Raw genomic sequence first — 21,860 nt, 5'->3', positions numbered from 1 at the left:
CCAACATGGCCGAGGGCGGCGGGGCTGCACCACAGGACGGCGGGCAGCCGGGCAGAGCCGGCGGGCACTCGGGGCAGCGGCCTCGCCCATGGGGCCCAGGGGCACCAGAGGCTGTGGAGCTGAGGGGGCCGGGAGGGCCCCCGGGCGCAGGCGGGAGGATGGAGATGCACGGAGCTCTCCCTCCCCCTGCTGTGCTCACACCGCTGCCCCCCGCACACGCTCAAACACACGCGCACTCACACACGCGCTCATGCGCCCCATGCATGCGGCCGGCCCGGCAGGCCTGACCCGCGAGTCTCAGGAATAAGGGAAAAGGAGGAGTTTGGCCCCTGAGGGCCCAGCCCTGGCCCCTGGCCCCAAAGGGTGGGTGGGGTCCCCCGAGTGAGCAGCGAGGGTCGGGAGATGGGCCCCAGGCCACAGGACCCCCGATCCGGCTCCCAGGCACTGGGGACCGCAGGCTCTCGCCCCTCCCGGAGCGGGGTCAGAGGCCCACAGCCTGGAGACGAACCTCGCAGGTATCAAAGGAGCCCTGGGACCTTCCTCGCAACTAGGTCACCAGCGGACTAACCCTTTACAGTATAACGAATGCATTTGTTTCCTTCATAAACTTTAAATACAAGCAGGATAAAAATCACATTTTTTTCAGGCAACAGTAGCAGTTCCGTAGTAAGTGGCTTGATCACATCTGTTTGTATTAGTAACGCATGCAAGCAGCTTTAGTACCGGCCGCGAGCCTCCCGGCGGCCCCTCTACAAGGTCCCCGCGTAGGACGCCTCCGGTCTCCGAGGCGCTGCGGGCGTCTGTGGCCGGCTGGAGCTCGCGCCCGCCTGCTCGAAGGGCTGCGGGGGGCTCGGGGCCGCGGCGGGCGGCGGCTCAGGCGCGGCCACCTCCTGGATGACCGAGCCAGCCCCGTCCACCTCCTCGGCCACGTCGAAGCCCGGGTGGGCGGCGGCGCTCAGGTCGACGTTCACGGCGTCAGTCCTCAGAGCCACGATGGTGGCCGCGTCCCCCCGCCGCTCCGCGTAGATGCGCTGCTCGAACACCTGCGCTGCGGCGGGCGGGAAGTCGGGGTCGAGGGGCACACCGGCCGCCGAGGAGCCCATGACCGTGCGGTACATCTCCACGCCCTCGGGCAGCATTGACTTGATCTTGGGCAGCCAGCGCTTGCGGACACGGCGGGCGTTGGTGCACATGTCCGCAGCGATGACATTCATCTCGCTCTCCTTGAAGCTGGGGGCGAAGCTCTGGCAGTACACTGCAAACACGGGGCGGGGAGGGGCGGTGTCAGCGACCCGGGGACCAGGGCGCTCGTGTGCTGCAGCCGTCCTCCTGGGCCAGCGGGGAAGGGGGCCTCCACCCTGCGGGCCGCTGGCTCTGGGGTCCATCCTGGCCTCAGCTGGCAGACCAGTGGTCACCCTTCTCACCACTCCATCCTGGAGGCCCTGCCCTGTTCCCTCAGGCCGGAAGGTCCAGGGGATGAGGGACAGTCAGCGTCAGAGCATGAGACCGTGGGCCCTCCCTGAGCACTGGTTGGCTGTGTGGCCTTGGGCAGGTCCCTCGCATCTCTGGGCCTCACCTTCCTGCTCTGTCCCACCCACCCTGGGTCCCAGGGCCTGCTGAGACAAGCCTGCTCAGTCACCTTGCTCTGGACAGAAGGGCAACCGGGCCAGGGCCCCAAGTCAGGTGGCCCTTGCACTTACCCACTGTGAGGCTCTGGCCTCTTGGGCCCTTACAGAGGCTCTTCCTCACAGGCTGGATGAGGAGTGTGGTGGGAGCCGGTCCACACCTGTCCTGCACCCAGCCCCCACCAGGAGGAAGCAGCGGCCAGGGCCATATCCGCACTCCAACCTTACTGAGAGTCCCCTGCCCCGGGAGCCCCAGGACCCAGCTCTGCAAGCAGCCTGGAGGCGGGACACAGGTCCCTGGGGCGAACCCCTCACGGCAGCATCGCCGCACACAGCCCATTCCCAGAGCCCAGGCAGCTGCCAGCTTTGGGACTGTCACGACCCATCACAAAGGGCCCTCCCTGCTCTAGAACAAAATCGGTCTCATGAGACACGTGTTCCAAGCAAGGAAGTGAGACAGCGTTTCGAGTGCTGACCGCTGCGGGAGGGCCCGCGGCTGGCCAGGGTGGCCCGAGCAGGGTGGCCGCGCTTCCCAGGGCTGGGGGAGCTGGGCCGGGGGCAGCAGTCAGCCGCGGAGACGGACCGGGCTCCACGACACCCCACCCCCGCGCCCAGGAGCGGGAGGCAGAAGCCGGCGAGCAGATGGCAAAGGCTCAAAATAACCTCGAAATGTAAATAAGGGGTTTTGTTCAAAAAGGAAAATTAGATCTATTTCACATATTAAAATAGTTCCGCACGCAGCTGAATCCATCACGCTTGGAAACCCACCAAGAACGTTAACACCTCGAGACCTGGCTCCCACGAGCTGCTCTTTTTTCTTCCCCCTCCACCCCCAAGCCCTACAGGGCCGGCACACCGCCCAGGAGAAGCCACCTCCCGCAGCCTTGGTCCCCAGCCCAGGGGACCGGCAGCACCCCCAGCCCCCCAGGGCACCCCGGGGCACTCACGTTTCACAGCGTTCAGAACCCGGCTGTCCAGAGGCTTGCGGCTGGGGTCGCTCGTGGAGGAGCGGATGCCTGTGCCGCAGCTGTTGGCCAGGGTGTTCCTGGTGGGGCAGGAAGGGAAGTGAGGCCGCCGGCCAGGGGGTCCTGCCCTCCGGGCCTCCCCCCTGCCCTGCTACTGACTTCCGGGGGTGGGGGTGACCCTAACCCCACCACTCTCCAAGAGACGGGAGGGAAGCAAAGCCCCTTGGGGATGGGGCTTCAAGAAGCACATGTGGCTCTTATTTTACGGGGAGGGGTGTCCAGGGCAGCCAGGCCCCCTCCGATGGATGTGTCCCCTTGCACATCCCCGATCCACAGTGGGACATCAGCACGGCGGGGGGCCGTGGACCCAAGCACGCAGTGAGCACGTTGCCAAGAGGCCCGTGCGGCCTCCACACCCGTCCAGGGACCCACCTGTCGAAGAAGGTGGCCAGCAGGCGCCGCAGCAGGACCTTGTGCTTCACGCCCGCACACAGGTGGCAGTTCATGAGCTGACCGCGCGTGATGTAGACCCCGGAGCCTATGACCGCCGGACAGAGAGGCTGTGACCCACGACCCGGGGCCATGAGCTTCCCAGGACCATGGGGGCCAGAGCAGGTGCACCCAGGCTGGGGGCTGCTGGGAAGCAGGGGGCAGCGCCAGGCCGCCACGACTTCAGCAGCAGCGCTCCCCCTGGGGCCTGGGACCCCACAGGCTGGGGACATCGCTTTAGGGGTCCCTCACTGTGCCGAGGCCCTGTCACCTGCAGGAGGTGCCCTCGGTCACATGCCTGAGCGCTGTCCCCAGGTCGCCCTTCAGGCCTTGAGGGCATCCCAGGCTCTGCCTCCTCGCCTCTCCATCCCTTCCCCAAAACCAAAGCCCCTCAGGCAGTGGGAGGAGGTGGGATCAGGGAGGTCAGCCGGCCCAGCACATGCGGGGGCGGGGGGTGGGGGTGGGGGTGTGTGTCTGCAGCCCGCCACGGGCAGGGGTGCGCTCAGCGAGCTGACGTGCTGCTGTTCATCTGAAGGAGCCTGGCAAGCCCCGGGCGCCCAGCAGGGCCCGGCAGTGGCAAGGCCAGGGCCCGCCGAGAGCGTGGGGCGGCCTCAGTCGGCCCAGACTCTGCTCGTGGGGAAAGGAGCGGATGCACGTGTCGCTCAGTGTCCCCGACTCTGGAGAAGACGACACCAAGGGCATGTGCGTGGGGTCCTCAGGACGCCCACCATCCCCGTCAGGCCTTCCCCGAGGACCCACCATCACAGATCCTGCACTGAACCGTGGGAGGGAAGTGGGCGGGGCAGGGTGGAAGGAAGGTACTCGGAGGTGCTCTAGCCCCGGGGGGCCCTGGATGGAGACCACCATCAGGGCGTTGGGTCTGTGCTGTCTGACCCAGTGTCTGTGAAGGCCCCTGTCAGGCCGTCTCTCGTCTGCAGAGGTTCAAGGCCGACAGCAGAGCAGGTCACCCGGGCCACACGGGCTGGGCACTCCCTTGTTGAAGGGACTCTGTAACAGGGGCTGGGGTACCGGGGGGCCCGCCCCACTGATGTCTAGCTATGGGTCGGGCCAGAGAAGGGGGCCAGCCCTCGTCCGTCCCAAACGCTGACAGACTGGTGTGCCCCACCCCTCTCTGCCCTGCTCTACTGCTGTCCCCTGGGACCATGGCTCCCAGCAGAGGGGACAGTCAGGCAGAGCCCCACAGTGCTGCCCTGGGTATGGCAGTCAGGAGGAGCAAAAAGGACTGGGGGAACCCAGAGGCTCCCAGTGGGTACACAACAGCACTGAGGAGGACGGATGGTGCCTGTGGGTCCTGGCTGGCCCGTCTGGGGCTCCCCCGGAACCACGGGAGGACACTCCCAGAAAATGGCTCCACCTCCCCCGGCACGGGTGACGATTCCCTGCGAACAGCCTTAGATCCGCCAGGAGCGGCGAGGCCCCACGCGGCCCCACGCGGGGAGGAGAGCTCCTGCTGACAAAGGCACCCGGCCCCAACGGGTGCCGTCTGTTTTCATCGAACTCCGTTTCTGACTCTGAGCTGCATCCGGTGGGGACATTTTGGGGGCTGGGGGGAGGGGACCAGCACGCGAACTCGATTTGGTTTTATCTGCTACCTAAATTAAAACACAATCGTGATTGCAGTCCCTGCCAATCAGACATGCGGCCGGCCCAGGGGATTCAATTAAAATGCTAAATTAATTCAATTGAATAACTCCTCTTAATGACACATTCTTCTAAAAGGAAATTAGAGGAAATTTAAGATGTTCTATCTTCTTCTTTTTGACTGATTGGTGATGAGTACATTGTTCACAGCTCTGAGGAGAAAGGAGGAGAGGGCATTTGCATACAACAGACAGGGCGGGGAGGGACCCTTCACCTGCCACCAGCTCCAGCTTCTCGCCGGGGTCCCCTTCCGAGTACAGCTTGGGGTGGCAGCGGTACCCGATCTGGCTGATGAGGCTGGCAGGTAGGGCCACAAGGTCACGGCGGATGAGGACGCAGGAGCGGCTCTCCAGGGGCACGGGCTCCGGCTTCTCTTGCACTGTGGACACAGACCCAATCTGGTTAGGGGCGCTCTCGGGCTGTGCCAGGACAGGGATGGAGCTGGAGAACGCCCTTCCCTCCCGCCCAGGCCCGGGTCAGACCCACTCCATGCCCACCCTCCGTTCTCTCTCCTGCCCACCTGGTCCTGACCCCGGCGGGCAGGACAAGAGGGAGTGAGCAAATGGAGGAAGGCAAGGGAGGGCTGCCCGCCCCCAGACCTGGAAACGAGCTGGGAGGGCCTAGGAGGCTCCCACGAGGTGTCCCCCGGGCAGAGGCCTGCAGATGAGGCAGGAACGAGTGGCCAGTGCGAGGGAGCCAGACCCGTGGTCTGACCAGGGAGAGCGGCCCCTCTGCAGGACAAAGTGCGGGCCGGGAGCAGCACTGGCCCCGTGCGCAGCCCCGATGGGGCGGGGGACAGGGAAGCACAAGGGCAGCAGGCTGTGGGCATGGAGGTGGCTGCCACCCGCCCCCGCCCCGGCCTGGTCTGGCTGTGGGAACCTGCTCTCCATCAGGCAGGCCCAGGGCAGGTGCACCCGGCCACCACTGAGGCTGGGCCAGCCTGTCCCCTCAGCTGTCCCCTCTGCACCGTGACCCACTCCCCCTTAGGGGTTACAGGAAGAATCAGCACCTGTGGGCACTGAGGGAGGGAGGGGCAGGCTGGGCCAAGCACCTGTGGAAGCCGTATGGGGGCTGCCGCAAAGGGGCTTTGGGAGGGAGGATGGCAAGGAAGGGTCCTGGGCAGACCCTCCCACTCCCAGGCCTCCAGACCTGGTGCAGCCTCAAGCTCCCAGAGGGGAGTGGTGAGGACCACTCAGCCACTGGGGGCTGGCATCCTGGACACTGCGAGAGAGGGCAGGCGGCTGAGACCAGAGCTGAGGGGCGCCTGCAGCTCCAGCCCATCCAGCCCGGACCTGGACACGGGTCAGAGGGTGCTGGGCCACTCTGGGGGCCGGGCGCACCTCCCAGCAGGTGTGTGTGGGGCACCAGGCGGGACGGAAGACTCTTCCAAACCCAGAGTGCCCGTGGGCCCAGGGAAAACAACCCGGATATTTTAAAACATAATTACCCGCCCCCGTCCCCCCACGGCCTGCTGTGACTACACACGCAGACGCAGCACAGCGCGGCCGGCCCGCGGCGTTTACACGTAATACGCTCACCAGCAGAAACCCCGCCGTCCACCGTGCGTCCTGCCGTGTCTCTCTGAACAGCAGAAGTTGTCTGCACCCGGCACGCCTGCCCCCCAGCCGCAGCCCCCAGCCCGGCTCCTGAGAGCAGAGAGCGGCATATCCAGAACATCCAAAAGAGCCTCTTCTATTTCTGCTCTGCCGAGCGCCGGATACCGCGCCGGCTAAAAATACCGAACCCGAGCGGTGGCTCATCTGGAGAGGTGCTCTGGAGTCCTTCCCTGCCCCTTCCCCGGGCCCCAGATCTCCCGCCGCAGCAGCCCACAGCTGAGCGGAGCGGAAAGGGCAGCGTGTGACCAGGTTCTGGCGGACCTCGGGGAACGTGCAGGGGTGGGGGGGACGGGGGTGCAGGGGACATGGGGGGGTGCAGGGGCACAGGGGCATGGAGGCGGGGGCTGTGGGGGCACAGGGGAGCAGGGGGGCCCCTAGGGCATCCCTGTGGCCTTCAGGCGGGCATTCCGGCAGGCGTGCTGGGAGGCCCCCTCGGTGGGCTGTGGGCAGGGACACAGCAGCCCACGGGCTGCCCTGCAGATCACGTTGAGGCACCCCACCCCCTTCCCCATCAATGGCCCCGTTTTTAACCGGCTTCAGGACTGAGGGCTCCAAATATTTTGGCCCCGTGGAATGTGGAGGGGCACATGAAAGAGCGATTCGCTATTTGTACAGAGAGGGAGTAATCGCTCAGTGCGGGAACTGAGTCACCGTCGACAGGGCCTGCACAGAAGGATCTAGAGCAGCAGCTGGTCTGGGCCAAAGGGGACAGCGACCAAGCACAGGCAAACAGTGCCCCTCAGACCACTGGACAGAGAGAGCTGTGACCAGACACAAGGATGGACCCTGCGGGGAACCCTGGGCACCGAGAAGGGCCCCAAGTGCTCCCAGACTCGGGGACGTGGCAGAGTCCAGCCGAGGAAGGACGGGGCCTCAAGGACATTGTGCTGAAGGAGAGGAGTCCAGCAGAGGACAGATCCTGCCAGACTCTGCTGCTGTGTGGGCCCGAGAGGGCTCAGGCCCATGGGGATGGACCACAGGAGGGGAGATCTGTGTGTAATGGGGCGGAATTCGGGTCAGGAAGATGGAGAGTCCTGGAGACGGATGAGGGGATGGCAGCAAAGCAGCATGAGCGCACCCGTGGGCCTTGAACAGCGCAGCGGACACCAGCGGGACGGGAAACCCCAGTGTGTATGTCCTGGTGCAGGAGAGCCACTCTCTTGAGAGACGAACAGTGACTGTGGGGACGTGGGCCCTCACCCCCCCAGTTCACACGGTGACGTCCGTCAGCTCAATCTCAGTACAACGGGGGTGGTGGGGCACCGACAGAGGGCAGAGTGGGCGAGGCAGGCCTGGAGGGACCCCGGCAGGCTCCCCAGCTTCCTTTCCGGCACTTCCTCCCCCTCCCGTGGCTCCCTGACTGGGAATCTAGAAAACGCGGTGGGCCCTCTCCCCAAGCAAAGCACACAGATCCCCCAGCCTGCGAGACACCGGTGCGTCACGGGGCCCCAGGGGCCGACTCTGTTCCTGTCCCCGGGTGCACCTCAGGGATGGCATGGGGAGCCCCCACCAGGGCCAGTGGCCACCTGCAGAGGATGGAGTGCCACTGAGGCTGGGTGGGCAGGTGGGGGGACAGGGAAGGGGACTGCCACCCTATGAGAGCATATGCTGTTTGTTGAAAGGGCAGAGGAAGGAAAGGGACCCCTGGTCCATGATTATATGGGAAAATACAACTTACAACCAAATGGAAAGAAAAACGCTAAATCACACCGTCTACCTCTCCCGACTGTGGTGACTGTGACCAAGCCTGCGAGGTTCATGAGGGCAAGCGAGGGACCCCCTGTCCACAGGCCTGAGTCAGACCTGCACAAACACACTCAGCTCACTTGTGACAAAGGGTCACTCACCACAGCAGGGGAAGGGACAGCTGCTCCGACACAGGGTGCCTGGAACGGGTTGTATGTGGGCAAATCGCAAAAGGAAACCACAGAACTACCCTCGATCTAAACCTCACACCTTACCCGAAAAAGAGTAAAAACGGGTCATGGACCTCATGTACGACACAAAAGCGTAAACCTTTTGGAAGAAAATCTCTGTGATCTTGAGTTCAGCTAAAAGCTCAGACACAACCCACAGAAGAATCGACGGGTTAAAACCGACCAGATGAGGACGAACACCTCCCGTGTGGGAACGACATACAGACAGACAAGCCCGCCCCCAGGCCAGAAGGAGCGTCCGCGGACCACACGCGGCCCAGGGCTTGCCCCGAAAATCCAGTGCGAACTCTCAAAACTCAACAGCAAGAAGACGGATGGTTTGGTTTTTAAAATGGGCAAAAGATCTGAACAGACACTCGGCCAGAAATGGTCCAGATGGCCAATTAGCACATGAAAAGATGCTCCACGTCATCAGCTGTTGGAAAGCAGCACATAAACCGCACGGAGAGACCCCACTCCACGCGTACGGAGCAGAGCAGCTCGCGAACCCCGGGCATGCCGGGCGGCGCGAGGGTGCGGAGCAGCTGGGCACGGGGCCCCAGCCGGCGGGCGCGCACGCGGGGACACAGGTGCACAGCTTCCCAGGAGCCGACGGTCCCACCCGAGGCACTCGCCTGGGAGAAACGAGACACGGACACAGTCTGCACGGGCCCCCAGCAAGGGGGCTCACCCCGCTCCGCTCACCAGCGCGCCAGGCCGGAGACAGCCCAGGCCCCATGGCAGCAGGCGGACACGGCCGAGCGCCCGCAGAGCAGGTCATCGCCACACGGACGTCGGGAAGACCGCGGCACTGCGCAGGGGAGCCTCAAACTCGCCGGTGGGACAGAAGGGGCCAGTCTCCCATGGTCACACACCTGGTGTGTGGGACAGGGTCCCAAACGCAGGACTCTGGGGAGAGAGAACTGGCCGGTGACTGCAGGGGACAGCGCGGGGCCGGGCCCGACGGCAGCCGCGTGGAGGCCGACGGAGCTGCTCTGCAGAGTGAACACGCGCCGCACCGCCCCGCCCTGTCCCTGCTCAGCCCCAGGCGGCCTCCCCGCTCTGCACCAACAGCTCTGAAAGGGGCACCCCAAGACCGGCAGCAGTGCCCCAGGACATGACCATGTCAGCACCCCGGGAACAGGGCTGGCGGCGGTTCCCCAAGGTGCACCTGGGCCTGAAGGGCTGGGGGTCATCACGGACGGTGCTCCTCCACGTGGAGAAGCCACGGCCCCCACCGACGGCAAGATCACCCCCTCTTGTGGATGTTCGAGGGCAAGGACACAGGGCATCTCAGAACCAGCAGTCACAACACGCTGGGCACAAATAAGTCTGGCTGGGAAGGCCCAGAAGAAATAAACACAAGTGGGAGAGGTGAGGCCGGGAGTGGGGACGACGCGTGTGCAGACACCGCTGCCCAGGGCCCCCGGGAACACAGACAGAGAGGGACGTGGCAGGCCTCTGGGTCCCCATGCTCGGGAAGGCATAGACACAGACAGCCACAGGGGAGGAGGCAGCACTGAGATGGCTCCGTCCAGACAGCATCAGGTGCAGCCCCAAGCCATGTCCTCCCGCTGCAGCCCCCGCCCCTCTGGTTCCAGCTCGAACACCCAAAATGTCCTCTGGGCAGCCCCGTCCGACTCAAACCTGCCGCAGCCACTGCCTGGGCCTAGACTCCACAAGCTCTGCTAGTCTTGTGGCCAGCACCCAGGTCTGGCCCTGGGAGACCCCATGAAGCCCCTGAATGGAGTCCCAGCAAAGCCAGGGGGCCTCTGTCACTGCCCATCTGACCAAACTCCTCCTGCCCGCCACGCCTGTCTGCTCCCAGGGCTCGTCCAGCGCCGGCCTCGAGATGCAAGCTGCCTCTCCGTCCCCTGTCCCCTGCACACGACCGGACAGGTCGCAGCCCGGGACACCAGGCGACAGTGGTCACCATGAAAACGCAGCAGGGCTCTGTGCCCGAGGAACGTGTTTAGGTGAAGTGTGCGCACACGCTCTGTACAAAGACGAGATGCAGGCCTCCGGGAGACAGTGGGAGGCGGAGGGACAGTTGGGAGAACGGCCTTCCCTGGTGTGGTCTCTGTTCACGATGATGGACGTACGTTAGCTACGCCAAAATAAATGTGTTTATTTGATTTGATTTTTTTTAAAGACTTTATTTATTTGACAGAGAGAGACAGCAAAAGAGGAAACACAAGCAGGGGGAGAGGGAGAGGGAGAAGCAGGCTTCCGCTGAGCAGGGAGCCCGATGCGGGACTCGATCCCAGGACCCTGGGATCATGACCTGAGCTGAAGGCAGATGCTTAATGGTGGAGCCCCCCAGGCGCCCCCAAAATAAATGTGCTTAGGTGTGCCTGGGTGGCTCCGTGGGTTAAAGCCTCTGCCTTTGGCTCAGGTCATGATCTCAGGGTCCTGGGATCGAGCCCCGCATCGGGCTCTCTGCTCAGCAGGGAGCCTGCTTCCCCCCACCCCTCTCTGCCTGCCTCTCTGCCTGCTTGTGACCTCTGTCTGTCAAATAAATAAATAAATAACTGTGTTTGACTTGTACGGTTCCCCAGAGATGCCTGCCCGGCCATGGAGTGTCCCCCCAACATGATCAACTCCAGAAGCTGCATAAAAGTTGCTTAACTTTCAGGGCCAGGCCCCCTGAGCTGAGCGGTCAGCGGCCATGGGGCCGGGCAGCAGGGGTGCGGGACCTGGAGCGTGCAGACTCGAGGCACCCAGCCCGGGGGACCTCCTGGCTTTCCTTCAACTTCCTTCCACCACAAATCAGCACGTGTGAAGGCCAGATTCAGAAAAGTGACCACCAAGAAACTAAGAAAAAGTTAAATCAAGAACGTGGTGTCCACATACAAGATAAACAGACATCAGATCTTGGGGCCTGCTAGGAGGAAGTGCTCTGGGGACCGCAGGCCTTCAGCCAAGACCCAGGACTGGTCACGGCGCCAGGCATCCTGCCAGCTCCATCCGAGACCTAGAGGGCCCAGCAGACCCTCTCTGGAGCAGCCCCGGTGGGGGCTCCTAGACGTTCTCACACACGGTCCGGCATTCAGTAAGAAATTACCAGAGACACGGGGAAATGAGCAATAAAACCCCAATTTACAAAAAGACATGAGATCAGACCCCCTGGGGATCCGTCCTGGACAAGAGCTCCGCACACACGCAGGGAGTGTGGGGACGCGACGGAGAATTCACCGGAAAACCAGAATCAGACCCTGGACACGGGATCGGTGCTGGAGACGGAACAGAGCAGGTGACAAGATTTTCAACCCGGAAGACAATCCAGACTGAAGCAGAGAAGGGGAAGAAGTGCCCCAAGAAAGAGTCAAAGTGACGCTGAACATGGGGAGAGGACGACCCCATGTCCCGGGAGCCCAGGAAGTAGGCAGTGTGCACGGGAGGCCATCGTGGCTGAGAGGCTCCAGCGAAGAGGGAGAGGGAAGACAGGGAAAGAGCCCAGGGACACTGTGCGGGGAAGCGTCAGCATAACTTGGGACAGGGCCGAGAAGGGCTGGGGGCCCTGAAAACGTCCCCAGAACGAAGACAGAGCCCAGTCGGGAGGCCTTGCAGGTCCCTGAAGGAGAAGCGTCCGTCGGGATGGACGTGAAACCTTAACCCTGGAGACAGCAGCGCACGAACTTACAATGTAAGGGAAAAAAGGGGAAAGAAACAGAATCAAGCTGACTGACCGGAAAGAGGGAAAACAGAGGAACACGGGGCATCAGCGGGCACAGACAGGAAGCAGTAAGATGGGAGAGGAGACCCGAGGTTGTCAGTAATTACACGAAATATAACCAGACCAGGCTAAAAAGGACTTGAAACTGGAAGTCTGCGAAGTCCGTGAACAAAAGGACAAGGAAAGGCTGGAAGCCACACGCGGACCCGCAGCGTCCGCCCCGACAGCTCACGCCAGCCGGAGAGCACAGAGACCCTCCCAGCCGGCTGTCGGAGGATGCGTGGGAGCGGCAGGACAGCCACTTCCACGGGGAGAGGACAGCAACCGCGACGGAGTGTGCACGGCGCGCCTGGCCGGGACGGTTTACCAGGCTATACGACGCCCTCGTGCTCCTCGCAGGTGTGGCTGGGGTGCGGGGGCCGACAGCCGACAGACGCCCAAGCAGAGAGCCGCTCTGAACACCCTCTGGCCGGGGGCAAAGAGGTGACCGGAAAGCCTGGCACATGTCTGGGAGCCGAGCGCCGCACCCCGGCCGCCCACCCCGTGGGTCAGCTCAGGGACACGGGGGACGCGGTCTGTGCCATTGACAAGGGGAACGCACTACCCGGACGGCGGCCGCACAGACCAGGGAGCGCACGGCCCTCGGCGCACACGGTGGAGAGTCGGAGGAGCCGGTCGTGTAAGCGTCTGCCTTCGGCACCGGGGAGACAACAGGCAGCGGAACCGGAAAGTGAAAGCAAACTGAAGTGAAAACATACATAACGGTGAAAAATAGAGAAACAAAATCCCAAAATCTTCTTTGAGAGAAAGAAAAGGAGAAAGGGCAGAAATTAACAGGGCTCAGGACGCGGGGCAGGAGCCTGCCGGACAGGGCTCGGCAAAGCTCCGACATAAAGAGGCTGTCGGGGCTGCATGTGTGTCGGCTGCGCGCAGGACACGGCCCCTACCGGGCTCTGACCAGAGCGGGCGCCCCCTGCCCCGATTCACCAGTGGCCGGACGCAGGCCCTGCACTTGCCCTCTCCGTCCGCTCGACGCCCCTTCCAGGAGTCGGACCCTGGGCAGCGCCACATGCCCCCCAGCAGTCACCCAAAACGGGGGAAAAAGAAACAAATCAGGAAGCCAAATCGCGAGCTTCAACTGCAACGAGGCTGAACAGATTCCAGGAGTGCGAGGTTTTGGTTCTGTCTTGTTCGCATATTCAAGAGGGCTCCGTCCTCCGTAGCTCAGAGAAGCAGCGAGGAGAAGAGGGGAACCACGTGACCGTTTCAATATTTAGAGACAAAGTTTTGGTTAAAATTTAACACTTACAAAAAAAGAAGGAAAAAACACTCTTCACCTAGGAAAAGAACGTCCCTCCTCACCCAACGCACACCCCAAGCGCCTGGAGCAAAGACCCCACTTAAAGACGCACACGGCAAGCTGCTCCCGCGTTTGGAGAGGCGGCGGCCGAGCCGGAAGCCCCCGCCAGTCCGGCCGGGCAGAGAGGAAGCCACACGGTCAGGAGCAGCCGCAGAGCCCCGGGGCGGCCGACGCCGGGGCTGCACACACACAGAGAGTCCGGAAGAATCCACAGGCGAGCGATCAGAATACGTAAGTGAGCTCAGGCCAGACTCTTTTCTTAAGTAATAAACCCCGTTTGTTCCTGTAACACTTGCAACAACCAATGACAAGAAAGAAGAAACTTAAATACCGGGTAGATTCAAACAACAAATGAGTTTCTAGGAGTCAATCTGACAACGGGCGGGCAGAGACCACCACCACAGCCCCAAGAAAAGCCCAGAAAAGGTGTAAGGAAGTGGAGGGGAACAGCGAGCACCGGAGGGACCTGGGTGCGCCCCAGGCCTGGCCGGAGGTGACGGCAAACCCCGGCCGAGCCCCAGCAGACAGGCTGCGTGGCGTCTGACAACGCGATTCTAAAAGGCGTGTGTGTAAGAACGCAAAGAGGAGGCAGGCCCGGTCACCGTAAGGAAGAGAACCAGGGACAGGGGGACGCACGGGGGGGACGTGCAGGGGGACGCATGGGGACAGGGGAGGGCACGGCCCAGGTGGGCTCGCGGAGTGACGCCGTGGGAGGAGGTCTCCCGCGGACCCGTGGCTGACCTGCTGGGGAGTCTGGTGGGGTAAGGGTCCGCACTGGGCCCCGTCGCAGCCCATTAGAACCGCAATCCCAGACGTGCCACAGACACTAAAGCCTTTCCTGCGTCCGAATCCTGGCTGTTAGGAGGAGAACCGGCATAAGGGGAGGTCAGGACGACCCTGGGACTGAACCGGATTTGAAGACACCGGCCTGAACGTGTGGCTTTGAATCCAGGAGTTGCAGCTCTGACGGCCCAGACAGCGGCATGTGCCCCGCCCCCCTGAAAGGAGAGTCGATCCTGGAACATTCGCGTAACGAGATGGGGTGAAAAGTGCTGTAAACACCCTATACGCTAGCAGTAAGTGCACGTGCAGGAATGCGTGGGGGACGCGGGGACGCTGTCCGTGGCGGGGACCGACGAGCCAACCCCAGGCTGAGGAGCCAGACCGCGGCCGCGGGCAGCAAGCCCAGCGCACTGAACCTGCGGGTCGGGCAGGGGGCGACAGGCTCGTCTTGCAAAGGGAAGAGCCCGGCTTTGCTGGCAGGGGTCACCTTCCCTGGCAGGGGTCACCTGTCACCACTGAGGAGCACATGCCATCAGGTGCCTCCTGAAGGCCACACCGGGACCCGCCTCCCTGGAGCTCCACCGACACGCGCAACCCGAGCCCAGTCACGACGCAAGACCCGCCAAACCCAAACAAGGGCTCTGCAGAGCCGCTGAGCCGCGCTGCGAGATGCCAGTGTCCCGAGGGACAAGGGGCGAGAAACCGTCTCAGACTAAGGAGAGGGCGGAGAACGGCCACAAACACGCAGCATGCTTCTAACCTGAGCCGGGGTCCAAGAACAGCAGGCTGCGGGGGGCGGAGGGGACCACGGGGACACCTCGTGGACTGCGGCTCGCAGGGGCCCTGCTCCACAGCTGGCAGGAGTGCGTACTTCCGTGGGACACTGTCCTCGCTTGTCACAAGCGCTCGCCCAGGGGGCAGAGGGGCTGACTCTGGCAACGTGCTCCGGGGGGTCGGAGACCCCACAGCCTCTCTGGGTGCAGACGAAGGGGCAGAGGAGCAAACCCAGCACCTTCTGGCCCGCGAGTGCGTCCGAGCAGATGGCACGTATCGGGATGTTTCTGCACATTTAAAATGATTTCAAATCTAAAGTTTTGGCTTTTTTTTTTTTTTTTTTTTAAGGAGCACAGAGGAATATCACAATATCTCGACGTGGAGAGAAAAAGTCTTTCTTTAGACAAAACACAAAAACCAACTGATCATAAGGAAAAGCGGGAGAACCTCTTGTGTCCGAGCGGAAGGCAGAGGCCGGGAGGGGACGTCTCCACGACGGACCTGGGACAGGCAGAGTGAGGACAGGCAGCTCCCCCACGAGAGGGGACGCTCCCGGAGCAGGCCACCACGCCCGCGGCCACACACAGGCTGCTACTGAGTCCCGCTCAGCGCCACCACGAGAGGCAGGGAACCACGAGCCATGGGTGCCCCACAGGGTTGACGTGCGCCAAGCCCTGGATCCACCGACAATGAGCAGACACGGACCAACCCGGAAAGGTGACCCCAAAGAGGAGAAACACCGGTGAAGAAATGACGCAAGACGGTGCAAGGGGAGGAGGCTTTAGCCCAGCTACGGAACCTGACCGCGATGCCGCCGTCGAGCCGAGAGGAGCCCAAGGAGGGGAGCCGTGGGCAGCCGAACCACAAGCAAAACGGAGCTGCCACGAAGACGGGTGCCCGTGGAGACACAGCGACTTCCTGCGGTTTCCCGGGAGGAAAGCCGGAGGCCGGCGTCCTCCACGCGCGAGTGCGAGCCGGGGCCAGCACAGACCTGCGCCCGGGGCAGGGGCACCCCCGCACGTCCCACGCCAGCGAGGCTGACTGACGGAGGTGCCTCTCAGACCGACCCGCGTGTTTCTGGAACTCACCGCTGGTCCAGCGTCAGCAACGTGAGAAACGTCACAGGAAATTCGGCAGAAGAAAGACGGCACCAGATGGAAACTCGCGTCCACACAAAATAAATACGTGGGTAAATACCAACCGGGTCTTCTCATGTTTTTAAAAAAATTATTAGAGAGAGAGCATGAGCACGAGCTGGGAGGGGCAGAGGGGAAGCATGCTCTCCGCCGAGCAGGGGGCCCGACGCGGGGCTCGATCCCAGGACTCCAGGATCGTGACCTGAGCCGAAGGCAGAGGCTTCCCTGACAGAGCCCCCCAGGCGCTCTGGGCTTTTTTCCATATTTTAAATATCTTTGAAAAGAAACTGGACATCACATGAAAGAGAAAACAGAACCTCACATTTTCTGCAAAAACTAACCCGGAACAACCCACAGACGAAACGTAAAACCCAAAGCTGCAGAACGTGTAGAAGGACACGGAGGGGAGAATCTTTGCGTTCTTGTGAGCAACGACTTGAAGACGAGGTGGGCACCATCTGTGGAGAAACAGCCGACGCTGGAACAGGGTGACGGTTAGAGGCCCCCGTGCCGTGGAAAACCCATGTGTGACTCTGACCTGCCCCCCCACGACGTGGCAGCCGCTGCTGACCACAAGCCTCACGACAGCACCCGGTCTGTGAGCGAACATGACCCGCGTGACACGCTCTTCCCGTGACGTCAGCTGGAGGACAGAAAGTGCCGCGGGGGAGACCGCGGGGACGAGAACATACGCTCACAGAGGCGGCCGCAGACCGTCCGCACGCGCCGGAGGGGGTCCCAGCAGTTCAAAGCCGACAGTTCAGGGTCAACTGTAATGAATGGCTTGATTTCATCAACATTAAAAAATGTCTGTTTCGTGTTTTTTTTTAAGATTCTGTATATTAGAGAGACACAGTGAGAAAGAGGGAGCACAAACAGGGGGAGGGGCAGAGGGAGAAGGAGGCTTCCGGCTGAGCAGGGAGCCCGATGCGGGTCTCAATCCCAGGACCCCGGGATCACGGCCTGAGCCGAAGGCAGACGCTTCACCGACGGAGCCCCCGGGCGCCCCGAGAATGTGTTTTAGCAGAGACTCTGTCAAGCGGACGAACAAACACGGAGTCCAGGAGAAAATGTCGGGGACTCACGCTCCCAGCGAGGCTTCCCCCGAATCCGCGAGGAAGGCACACCTGCCACCAGGGCCCCGGGAGCCCAACAAGCCGAAGAAGGGCCGAGGGTCGGGGCGCGGCGGCGGGCGGTACGAGGGTGGCGGACACGTGGGAGGAAGCCGACATCAGGGACAGCACCGTGGCCCAGCAGCAGCGGCTTTAAAACACGGCGAGCCCAGCGTCGGCGCGCGTGGCCCGTCTGGCTGCAGAGTGACCCACGGCACCGCGTCCCACAAGAGCCGGGCAGCGTCCCCCAGTCAGACACACGCCTGCCACGCAGCTGCCGCCTCACTGCGGGGATTCAGGCCGCACGAGAGGAGCCTCCAGCACGCGCCAGCGTGGGAGCACGAGTGTGCGCACGGCCTCGCTCTCACTACTGGGGACTAGAAGCCACGGAAACGCCCCGTGACCAGTGAAGGAGCAGCCTGACCGCTGTGGCCACGCGTCCACACGGCGCACGGGACATCCCCGCCGTCCGGCCCCCCCGGGCCATCCCGAGGAGAACACAGAGCAGCGGGGCAAGAGCGGGGGGAGCCGGGGTCCCCAGGGACCCGACGAGGGTGGCATGGGGAGGGGCTCTGGCGCACAGGAGCCATGACAAGACCACCCGCAGTGGTGAGACGGGAGAACTGAGCGGCAGGATGGACGTCGGTTACTCACCTATCATTACCCGTTACCCACTGTCTATTTCTAAGCCGGGTCCAGACGCAGCTGCCACCCCCCCAGCCCTGAGATCAAGAGTCGGAGGCTTCCGCTCAAGACAGCCACCCAGGCGACCCTGGACTTAGATTTTAAAACGGACTAGAAACCGAGCCCAGAGAGTCGGCGGTCTCTGGCGGGCAGAGCGGCGCAGGGGGAGGCCGCTGCGTGGGAGCACGGGGAGCACACGGAGCACACGGCTGCACGGGGAGCACGTGGGTGCACGGCAGGCCAGGCCAGAGGGGACGGGAGAGCCCAGCGGCAGGAGAGGCGGCGTCGCGGAGGAAGCGGACCGGCCGAGGGGAGGCGTCTGAGGCACAGAGTACATCAACAGTGAGGCCAAGAAGGAAACATTCAACCCGAAAGGTGCCGCGGGGGAGCTTGAGCATCCGGCTTATGATTTTGGCTCAGGTCATGATCTCAGGGTCGTGGGATTGAGCCCCGTGTCGGGCTCTGCGCTCCGTGCAGAGTCCGCTTCTCCCTGTTCCCCTGCCTCCTCTCACGCACCCGCTCTTTCTCTCTCAAATAATGAATAAAATCGTAAAACACACCCAGGTGCGAGGAGGTGTCGGCAGGAGGATAACAGGAACAGGGCCACGAGGACAGACTTGAAGCAGCTCCATTGAAAGTCCAACCCCGTGGACGTGAGGGCCTTGGATAAAAGACGGATGGTGGGACCCCGGGCCGCATGGAAGGAGCTACAGCCCCACGTGGTCGAAGCCCAGGTCCGTATCCTGTGCCACGGTGACCGCGGGACCCGAATGCTCCCAGTCACCAGACCCATGACGCTCAGAACCAGCCTGGGTATGCGTACAGCTGACTGAGCACCACACTGGGGAGGGAACCGAGGGACTGACCCTCACAGCACAGACGAGCCCCACACGCACTCTGCCCAGACAGAAGTGGGAGTGCCTAGTGCACGATGCCTCCCCTGACATTCTAGAACAGGCCAGCATGTCCAGACGGAAAGAGAGCCGCTGGGAGGGCACCAGGGCAGGCAGTGACCACGCTCTGCCGCCACAGCCAAGACACAGACAGGCACCTTTCACACCCACTGCAGGGAGGTAGAATGAGACCCCGGGAACAGACAGAGGAGGAAACCACGGGGTCCTCGGGCTGGAGGGTTACACGTGACATATGACAGGCTCTGTCCTGTCCCCGAGACAGGAGATGCTGAGGACCGGGGAACCAGGGAGGCCACCGCCGGAGGCTCTCAGGGACGAGCCCCAGATTGCAGCTGGAGTGCACAGCCGAGCCCCCTGCCCTCAGGGCCAGCACCTCCACTGCCGAACTGGAGCACTGCCTTCACAGGGAAGGAACCCCTGCCCCACCCAGGAACCCCCACCCCACCCCTGCTTGGGACCCACCCTTACCAGACCAGGGACAAAAAGCCCCACTCCTCCCCGGGCCCTCCTAGCCTTGGGGCTGAGCTCCAGCAGTGTGGACGCCCTGACCCAGGCCGGGAAGCAGGGAGGGCGGCTTGGGGTTGGGATTCGCAGAACAAACTTTGCCTTCCCCTTCTCTGTGAGATCCCCAAGCTGGAAGCGGGGCTACAGGTGGGCGCGGCCCCCAACAGGAAGGGGGCCGGGGTGCAGGGATGGACAGCCGCGGGATGGCATGGCACCAGCCTCATGGATGGCGATGAGCAGGGCCTGGGCCAGGACACAGCACACACTCTGTCCTTCCGGAGTCCCAGGGGTCACCTGCAACTTCTGCTCCCAGAAGGCAAAACCGGGAACAGACGTGGGCCGCAAGCTAGGACCCCGTCCCATGTCTGGTGTCAGGCACACAGGCAGACCCCAGGGGAGCTGGCTGGGCCCCCGAGGGAGCAGAAGCAAGGCTGGGTGGGGCCACTGCGCACCTCGGACAGCGGCCCATGGGGGTCCCCTCCCAGGAGTGAGCAGGGCCCAGTGGAAGTGCCTGGCTCAGCGCCTTTGTCTCTGACATCTGCAGGTGCAGGAGGAGGGGCTGAGCCACAGGGGGAGGGGAAGGTGGTGCAGAAAGCGGCCCCTCCAGCCAGACCCACCCACCTGCAGAGGTGGCAGAGGGACCCCCTCCACCTTTGGTTGGCTTACTCTCCCCACCCCTAAGCATCACTCCCACCCACCCTGCCTCAGGGTGACCCCCAGCCAAGATTAAATACTTGTTCAAGGTCTGTTCGCTGTCTCTCTCCCTGTCTGGGCCACCACTGCTCACGGCCCGTGGGTACACATGTGCCCAAAGAGCGTGGCAAGGGTGGCTGGTGGGAGCAGACCCCACACCTCTGTGCCCCACCACCAACCCCCACCGCCTAGAGGGGGTAGGCCTCCTCCACTCACTCCCCTGGCTCAAAGCTGGGGCAGGGACTTCCTAAGCCCCCAGGAGACTCCACTCCAAGCCAGGGACTGTGGAGAGACGGGAGGGAGCCTGACCTGCCCTACCGATGCCCCCTGCCCCTGCTCAGCACCCTCCTGGTCACTCAGTCCTAAGAGTGTCCTTGGGGACTAGGTAAGTCAACTGTGATATCTCCGCCCGATGGACAAGGAGCCCAGGGGACACAGGGGACACAGGCCCTGTGGGAACACAGAACCACTGGGGGACGGTCCCCTAACTTCATCTCTCATGTTTAATTCCTTCATTTCCAGAACAAGAGGCTCAGGGTGCAGAAGCTGGTCTTGACAAGGTGGCCATGAGAGCACCCCGTGGGCTCCCACACCTTCCTGCACAGACGATGCTGGCCCAGAGACCCTGGGAGGTCGCCCAGGCCGAGCTCTCCCTGGACAGGTGGGTAAACGGCCTGGGAAGAGGGTCCCACATGTCCGTATGTGCCTTGGAACATCCCTATGCCACCAGCTCAACAGCCTGCCCAACCCGAGTCCAGGCGCCAGACTGAGGGCAGCAGCTGCCCAGCCGCCCAAGGGGCTGGGAGGATGTCCCCCAACCCGACCAAGCCGGCACGGAGAGGGAGCCTGGGGTGCGGGCAGGCAACCTCTGAGGGCGGGCCCCTCTCGCTGCCTGCTTGCTCCCACGGCCCCCTCCCCCACCAACCTCCTCCCAGCTCACCCGGCGCCCGGCGATGCCAGCGACGTCACTGCCAATAACCTAGATTTTAACCAAGAAATCGCACTCCCCCCACTGCCCCACTTATGGTCTCACCGAGGAGAAAACCCAGACTATAGCACCCTAGGCCGGCCCCAGGCTCTGCCCGCCGAGGCCTGCTGTCCTCTCCCGTTTCCCATCCTGCCTCCAACACCCCCAGGGAGAAGGCGGCAAGGGGCTCCTTGGATGAGTGACCCCCTGCAGGTACACGGCCCTGGGCCAGGCCTGTGCCCCCCGCATCTTGTCTTGGGGGGAGGTTTCGGGGGGATGCTGGTGGGAAAGTCAGGTCACGGTCAAGGCAGAGGAGCAGTCCAGGGAAACTTGGCCTCTAACCCCCAGCCTGCCCTTCCCATGGCCACCATTCCATGTTTCCTTGGAAAACCCAAGCACAGAGGCAGAACGCTACAGTCCTGAGAAGGAGGCCCCAGACTCATTTCTGCCGTCCCAACACCTCGCCCTCTCCCTCGGCACCCCACTCTGGCCAACGTCCATGGCCACACTGGAGGGAGACGTCTGGAGACTAGGGTCCTCTCCTGGCCCCATGGTGTCCCATGGTGGGCCACTAGTGGACAGTCCCTGCCCCTGGACTTTTGGCAGATTCCGGCTCCCTCCAGCTGAGTCTGGGGCCCCATGCGGCCCTTCCCTGGCCCCCAAGGTGGCTGTCAGCAGTGGGCAGAGGGAACTATACATGGGACAGCTTCCCAGAGGCCCCCCTAAGGCCCGAGCACAGAGCCGGTATCCTGGTACCGGGACACCAAGCCCCTCCCTCTGCCACCCCAAGGAAGAACCACGCCCAGATCAACGTGGTCTTTGCACTCCGGTCCTGTGGAAGCCATTTAACTACCACCACGTGCATTCAAAAGAAGTCATGAGTCCTATGGAAAAACCATCCACTCACAGCCCCAAGGAGCGCAGGTGGGTGCCCCTGGCAGAGCCTCCCTGCTCCCCACAGTGCTGAGAGGGCGCTGGCTTAGC

The 21,860-nt window shown here is 63.0% G+C and overlaps 1 protein-coding gene across 3 annotated transcripts in view; it reads right to left on the bottom strand.

Annotated features, from left to right (window-relative positions):
• Nucleotides 1-266: 266 nt before the first annotated feature.
• Nucleotides 267-21,860, bottom strand: part of NACC2 (NACC family member 2) — a 60,334-nt gene continuing 38,740 nt past the window's right edge. For all 3 annotated transcript variants that reach the window (XM_032866216.1, XM_032866218.1, XM_032866217.1), the window contains 4 exons: nucleotides 4,956-5,120; nucleotides 3,023-3,128; nucleotides 2,573-2,670; nucleotides 267-1,255 (listed from right to left, as the gene is read on the bottom strand). In XM_032866216.1, the coding sequence (XP_032722107.1) occupies nucleotides 750-1,255; nucleotides 2,573-2,670; nucleotides 3,023-3,128; nucleotides 4,956-5,120 (875 nt within the window). In that variant the 3' untranslated portion in view covers nucleotides 267-749. The remainder of the gene's footprint in view (nucleotides 1,256-2,572; nucleotides 2,671-3,022; nucleotides 3,129-4,955; nucleotides 5,121-21,860) is intronic.

This window comes from Lontra canadensis, unplaced genomic scaffold (genome assembly GCF_010015895.1).
Source record: "Lontra canadensis isolate GAN:19392208 unplaced genomic scaffold, GSC_riverotter_1.0 scaffold30, whole genome shotgun sequence".
Taxonomy (NCBI): Eukaryota; Metazoa; Chordata; class Mammalia; order Carnivora; family Mustelidae; genus Lontra; species Lontra canadensis.
The sequence above is the reverse complement of the archived record's forward strand: the minus strand, read 5'-3'. Positions and strand labels throughout refer to the sequence as shown.